This window comes from Gastrolobium bilobum, unplaced genomic scaffold (assembly GCF_033153095.1).
Source record: "Gastrolobium bilobum isolate Gb01-03AN ecotype WA unplaced genomic scaffold, APGP_CSIRO_Gbil_v1 utg69924, whole genome shotgun sequence".
Taxonomy (NCBI): Eukaryota; Viridiplantae; Streptophyta; class Magnoliopsida; order Fabales; family Fabaceae; genus Gastrolobium; species Gastrolobium bilobum.
This window is the reverse complement of record NW_026895438.1, coordinates 7,665-15,018: the sequence shown is the minus strand read 5'-3', so window position 1 is coordinate 15,018 and position 7,354 is coordinate 7,665. Positions and strand designations below refer to the sequence as shown.

The following is a 7,354-nucleotide window of genomic DNA, read 5'->3' as shown; positions in this document are numbered from 1 at the left end:
CGTAGAAACTGGAGAGAAAGTCTCTTTATAGTCTATGCCTTCTTTCTGAGTGAAACCTCTAGCAACTAGACGTGCCTTATATCTTTCGATGTTGCCATTTGAATCCCTTTTGGTTTTAAATATCCATTTACACCCAATGGGTTTCACACCTTTAGGCAACTCAATAAGATCCCAAACGTCGTTGTCTTTCATAGATTACATCTCATCTTTCATGGCATCAATCCATTTATGAGCATTAGAGCTTTCTAAGACTTGTTGGAAGTTGATTGGATCATCTTCCTTCAAGCTTAAAATATTTTCATGCTCTTGAAGAAACACAATATAATCATCCGGAATTTCATTTCTCCTTTCTCTAGTGGATCTCCTTAATGGCACTTCTTGAGTTTGTTGAGTTTGTTCTATAGATGGCATAGGGGGTGGTTCATTATTGTCTTGACCCAAAGCAATGTCAGGGACCAAAGCCTGTTCCATAACAATGTCATGAACAGGGACCTAATCATCAATTGCTTGTTCCGTAATTGCATCTTGAATGATGACAATATCAGGAAGAGAAATATTATTTTCTTCCTCATCAAAGACAACATTCCTTATTTTATCTTCCCCCCCCCCCAAACTCAACATCCTCAAGGAATCTGGCATTTCCCGTCTCCAAAAAGGATCTTGTAGTGAGATTATAAAACTTAAAGCCCCGAGAGCGTTCAGCATATCCAACAAAATAGCAGCTGATTGTTCTTGAGTCCAACTTTCTTTCATTTGGCCTATAAGGCCTTGCTTCTGCTGGACAACCCCAAATGTGTAAATGCCTTATGCTAGGTTTCTTTCCATTCCATAGCTCATAAGGGGTTTTTGTCACTGCTTTGCTGGGAACCCTATTAAGGATATAAACTGCAGTCTTTAGTGCTTCTCCCCAAAGTGATTCTGGCAATGAAGAATGACTAAGAATACTCCTCACCATGTCTTTAAGAGTCTGGTTTCGCCTTTCCGCAACACCATTCATGCTAGGTTTACCTGGCATTGTGTATTGCGGGATGATTCCACACTCCTTTAGGAAGATTGCAAAGGGCCCTGGACGTTGTTCACCTGATCCATCAGATCTACCATAGTATTCACCACCACGATCAGATCTAATGGCCTTAATTTTCTTGCCTAACTGAAGTTCAACTTCAGCTTTAAATTCTTTGAACACATCCAATGATTGTGACTTCTCTCTAATCAAATATAGGTATCCAAATCTTGAATAGTCGTCTATGAATGTGATAAAGTATTGTTGACCATTCCAAGAGGCTATAGGAAATGGTCCACAAATATCCGTATGAATCAATTCTAAGACGTCTGAAGCTCTATTGGAACTTATTTTCCTTATGTTTGTCTGTTTCCCCTTTATGCATTCAATGCACACCTCAAAATCATCCAGATCAAGGGGTTCAAGAATTCCATCAGTCACAAGCCTATGAATTCTCTGTTTAGAGATATGACCTAAACGCTTGTGCCACAGAATGGCAGAATTCTCTTTTAACTTTCGCTTTGTACCATTTGCACTCGATTGCAATATTTCATTATCAGTAGAAATAGTATCAAGCATGTAAAGATTATCAATCAAAGAACCAGTACCAACAATATTTGAATTAAGCGAAAGACAAAATTTATTATTTCCAAATGAACAAGAATAACCAGATTTGTCCAAGCTAGAAATAGAAATTAAATTCCGTCTAAATGACGGTGCAACAAATGTCTCTTTCAAATCCAAATAAACACCAGTTTTTAACAATAATCTAAAATTCCCAATAGCTTGAACTGCAACCTTCTTGCCATCGCCCACAAAGATGTATCTCTCAACATCACTTGGCGGTCGGCTCCACATGCAACCCTGCATAGACACACTAATGTGAGTAGTAGCACCAGAGTCTACCCACCAAGTATCAATAGGTACAGTAGCTAAATTAATTTCAGAACAAACTAAAGTGAGAGTCATACCCTTCTTTTCGCGCCATGCCTTGTATTTGGAACACTCTTTCTTCATGTGTCCAGATTTCTTACAAAAGAAGCAGGTGAATTCCTGATCCTGCTTCTTTTGCTTCTTTGGCAAAGCATCCGCATTATCCTTAGCTCTCTTTCTTTTCTTGTCTTGAGAGGTTGATGCCAAGTGAGCACTATCAGTCTTCTCTCGCTGTAACCTCTCTTCCTCTTGCACGCATTGAGAAATGAGCTCATTAAGAGTCCATTTTTCCTTTTGAGTGTTATAACTCACCACAAATTGACCGTATTGTGCAGGAAGAGAGATAATAACTAAGTACATGAGCAACTCAGAGGGTAGCTCTAACTTTAATGCCTTTAGTTTTCCAGCAAGATTAGACATTTCCATAATGTACTCCCTTATGTTTCCCTTTCCTTTATACCTCATGTTTATGAGTTTGGACAAGGTTTGACCAATTTTAGCCTTTTCATTTCGAGCAAAGTATTGCTCGAGTTCCTTCAGAAACAACTTGGCATCAGTAGTCTCAACAATCGAGCCCCTAAACGCCTCCGAAACGGAACGTTTCATGATCATCAGACACATGCGATTTGAGCGTTCCCCCTTCTCAATTTTATCCGTGTTTGGATTTTCCTGAGTGGAAGTGGGTTTCTCAGTCCTTAGCGCATTGTCGAGATCCATGCAACCGAGAACATTTCCATATTCTCTTTCCACATCTTGAAATTTGTCCCATTAAGCATTGGAAGCATATTCATTTGAGCAACATAATTGGCAGCGGTAGCAGAAACTATACAGAGAACCAAAAAAGATAACATACTAATAACATGTCATATCATATATATTCATACACGATATAGACAAATAATCCGAAGTAAAATGAGTTTATTATAAGATACCTAGCACAACATTAATATTTAGTCTGTGGACAAAAATATCAACTTGTAAGTGGTACTCTTAATGTAGTAATCAAACATTGACAATAAGTCCTGTCAAATCATAGCCTTCCTGTGGGCTGACTATGAATTACATGGAGAATTCTTGATAATTGTCACATATTTATTACCACAGGTATGTTTGTTACTTGGCCAAATAATAATCGTCCTGTGGGCCGATCACTATTCGCATAAGCAATAAACACACACATGATCACACAACATATGTTATTTGGCCAAACAATAACCTTCCTGTGAGCCGATTAATATTTGCATAAATAAAATATATTTATATGACCAACCTATTTGAAATCAAATTAACCTTTTATAAATTTGGCCACTGTGGCGGCTAACAAATCTATCATATTTAATTTCAAATAGAAACCTTCAGGGATAATAAACCCATTTAAAACCAAAATAACAACAATAAAGAAAATTATTCTTTATCAATCATCAATGTATATACATACATACTTTATCCTTATACCATTAACAATAAATACCTATTCATTATAAGGCTTAAAAAATGATGCACAAACAACGCACATGTAAGCCTTTTCAAATGAAAGCTTGAAAATGATGCATAATATCCACAAAAAAGAAGAAGTTATATTTAGCTTTTAACAAAGAATATCAAATATAAGGAAAACCCCAAAACCAAAGACCTTAAACATTTGATTTCTTTCAAACCGTAAGTCCAAAATTTTTTAAGAGAATTCGTTGTTTATTCAAAAATTCAAACAACAAAACCTTAAACATTTGACCGGAAATTTAAGATGGTCACTATCATTATCTCGACTTTTTGTGTCATCAAGGTCGTTGGTTTTAAGTTTCAATGGGTATTATAGATTGCACAACATAAATATATGCTCACAGCGTGATGGTCAACAAAATCTTGAATTTGTATTTTATACCTTCAATTTGACACCCACTCTTCTCCACTTCTCTTTAATTTCCCCCCGCTACACAAGAACTTATGAATAGATAATATCCGTCTCTCACTCAGCTATTTGATATTATTATGTTAAATGTTAATCCACCCATGTGTTATTCATTAACATATCAGTGCCAGAGTTTTTGGTTGCAATTAATTAAGTACCAACTCAAATTAGCAATAATTCATGAATTACAAGGATGCTATACACCGCCAAATGAAAAAAATGGCCATCAATATTCAATAAGAAAGCACTACTTAAAAAAACTCTATTATCGACGGAATTTATCAACAGAAAATATTCCGTCAAAGATAGTTACGGAATTTAAGACGGAAATAGAGTTCCGTTTGAAATAGAGACGGAAAAAATTTCCGTTGAATTTTAAGACGGAAATGTGCAACGGAAAATAAATTCCGTCAAAAATTTTGACGGAAAATAAGTACCGTTGAAATTTTCTGTCAAAAATTTAGCATCTGTTTTTTATAATCGAAAAAAGCAATGGATTTTTTCTGTCAAAATTTTCAACGGAATATTTTCGTCAAAAATAGAAACGAAAAATCAGTCTGTGGAAACTTTCAACGGAATTTTAGTATTTTTCCGTCGAAAATTGCAAGGGAATTTGTTTTCGTTGAAAATTCCAACGGAATTTTTTTCGTTGATAATTTTCGTGTATTCGATTCGTACACGATAATGAGTCACAATTTCAAAGGCTTTTGATTTTTTATTTCAAAAATTGCAACGGAATTTTATCCGTTGAAAATTACAACGGAATAAGTTTCCGTTGAAAATTCCAACAGAATTTTGGTATTTTTCTGTCGATAATTTCAACAGAATTATTTTCCGTTGAAAATTTCCACGGAATTTTTATCCGTTGGTAATTTTATGCAAGAATGCTATCATTTATAATTGTTTATGGTGTTGTACATACATATTGAAACATTCGTGTGAGAATGCGAGTAGTCATGACTATCCATAAGTAAAAGTGTTGAAGTAATGCGTGATGTTATGAGTATACAAAAATGATGCTCAGATGTACTCACATGAAAATGGATATGAAAATACGTAAATATGTTGCTAATATATTCGTGTAATCTTTACCAGAAATCATCATCTTACAAGAATTTATTTAAGTGAGAGATAGAGAAATGAAATTTCCACCTTTTAGCAACACCAGAAGTTCTATGACTACAGCGGTGAATTTATAGAGTAGGTGGGTGGGCTTGCGTGATTCTTTACTTTGACCATTTTATGATGGTTCAAAGTGTATTCCTAAATGACTCGTGAGAGATAATGACTTATTATTGTCAAAAATTCAACGGCTTTTGATTTTTTTTTTCATCAAAAATTACAACGGAATTTTATCCGTTGAAACTTACAACGGATTAATTTTCCGTTGAAAATTCCAACGGAATTTTGGTATTTTTCCGTCGAAAAGGTCAACGGAAATATTTTCGGTTGAAAATTTCCACGGAATTTTTATCCGTTGGTAATTTTAACTGAATTTTGATCCCGCATTTTGTTCTTCAAGTAATCAAATCATAAATTTCTTTTATGCAAGAATGCAGCGGAATAATTTTCCGATGAAAATTCCAACGGAATTTTGGTCCGTTGATACTTTCAACGGAATTTTGGTACTTTTCCGTCAAAAATGTCAACGGAAATATTGTTCGTTGAAAATTTCCACGAAATTTTTATCCGTTGATAATTTTAACTGAATTTTGATCCCGCAATTTGTTCTTCAAGTAATCAAATCACAAATTTCTTTTATGCAAGAATGCAACGGAATAATTTTCCGTTACAAATTCCAACGGAATTTTGGTCCGTTGATACTTTCAACAGAATTTTGGTCTTTTTTCGTCGAAAATTTCGACGAAATTATTTTTCGTTGAAAATTTCCAAAAATTTAATTTTTTTAAAATATGGTACTTTTTACTCTCATTTTAAAATAAGGTACTTTTACTCTTTGTTATCTTCCCTCCTTACCCAAATTATTTCCCTCTCATTTAATTTTTCACAATCTAAAAGTTTCGCCTTTTTTCTAAGCCTTCCTCTCTCATATTCCGATTCATCTTCTTCTTCTTTGTTTATCTCAAACCCCAATCCCTCTTCAACCCCAATGACCCCAATCCCTCTTTAAGAGAAGAAGAGGTAATGTAGTTGTTTCACTTTGTGTGCAGAGGCAGCCGCAACAGCGTTGCCGAGGAGCCTGTAGAGTAAGAAGAAGAAGCAGAGGCAGCGAGCTTTGGGATATTTCAGCCACTTGGGTCACATGGTTCGCAAGAACATGGAGTTTCTGAAGAGAGGATTTGATAATGGTGTTGTGTGGGCCAATGAGGCCTTATGCTTTCCCCTGGTTGCCAAGAAAATCAATGACTTTTTTTGGCTTCATGATCTCGAAGACCCTCTTGCTCCTCCCTTTTCTGCATCTTCCTGGCCACACCCTTGGTACCCAGGTACGAAAAAATGCTTCTTTTGCATGTGGGGTGTGCACGAATGGCTTGAAATCATAATATGTCTGTTTGTTTAATCAGCCTAATTCTGTGTGAGTGGGCCATTTTTGTACTGGATGCAGAGCTTCAAAGCTTCAGAGGGCATCCAATTTCCGTCACTTTCCGCGTCGAGCGCCTCGAAGGCAATTTGCCCCTTCCTAAATCCTCTGATTCAGGTTCATTTCCCCTTCCTTATCTACAAACTACCATTGTTAAACTCTTCAATCTTTGTAATTTTGGGATCGCTATCAAACTTGATAAATTTACATTATATAATTGCTTTGCTTATGATCAAGTGTAAGATATTGTTATGTCTTGGGCTTTATGCTTATGCTCAACTATCATTGTGCTTAGACCTCTGTACGTTTAGCAGAAAATAATGCCCCCACGGAGGATAGAACTAGTGAGTTATATGTGGAGTGTGCACTGTACATTGATGGAGCACCATTTGGCCTTCCCACAAGAACAAGGTTTTTATATTTTATTAAAATACTTTTTGCAGTTTATGTTTTACAGACCAAATCATATTCAAAGCCAATTAATGCGGTTGTTATAGTTTGCTAATCGTGAAGGAATGATTTTTATGGGATAGGATTTCTTTTCGTTATTTAGCTCTTCAATTATACTATTATGATTGAGATTATTTTTTTATGATTTTTTTTCATTTCCATGTGCTCCAACCTCCGTTGGTATTGTGTTAAAAATAAAGATTTGAATAAAAATCTTGTTATCATGTTTTATTTGTGTCATAGAATCGTATGTCTCATTGATTGAGAGATATGCCTTATATAATTTCCAAAAAAGAAGAAGGAGATATGCCTTATATAAACATGATTACAGTAGTAGATTAAAGATATAAAATGATAGAAACAACGAACAAATACACGTTTTCCGGTAACCAATTGCCCCCCAACAAAACAATCTTTTGTTTGAATATTGTAAAAGGAACCTGGTGAAAAACGAAGCACATATTCACACCAGTTGGGTAAAAATGCATAGGACTCCTCCCAATCACCATATAACATT

The 7,354-nt window shown here is 35.3% G+C and overlaps 2 protein-coding genes across 2 annotated transcripts; one reads left to right on the top strand and one right to left on the bottom strand.

Moving 5' to 3' along the window:
- Positions 1-1,761: 1,761 nt before the first annotated feature.
- On the bottom strand, positions 1,762-2,653 carry LOC133311264 (uncharacterized). The gene is made up of 2 exons (XM_061512287.1): positions 2,397-2,653; positions 1,762-1,867 (listed from the first exon to the last, which is right to left on the bottom strand). Exons 1-2 carry the CDS (start codon positions 2,651-2,653, stop codon positions 1,762-1,764), a joined length of 363 nt encoding a protein of 120 aa, XP_061368271.1.
- A 3,310-nt stretch (positions 2,654-5,963) lies between these two features.
- Positions 5,964-6,736, top strand: LOC133311243 (uncharacterized). The gene is made up of 3 exons (XM_061512256.1): positions 5,964-6,292; positions 6,412-6,504; positions 6,683-6,736. Exons 1-3 carry the CDS (start codon positions 6,109-6,111, stop codon positions 6,706-6,708), a joined length of 303 nt encoding a protein of 100 aa, XP_061368240.1. The 5' UTR covers positions 5,964-6,108; the 3' UTR covers positions 6,709-6,736.
- Positions 6,737-7,354: the final 618 nt, after the last annotated feature.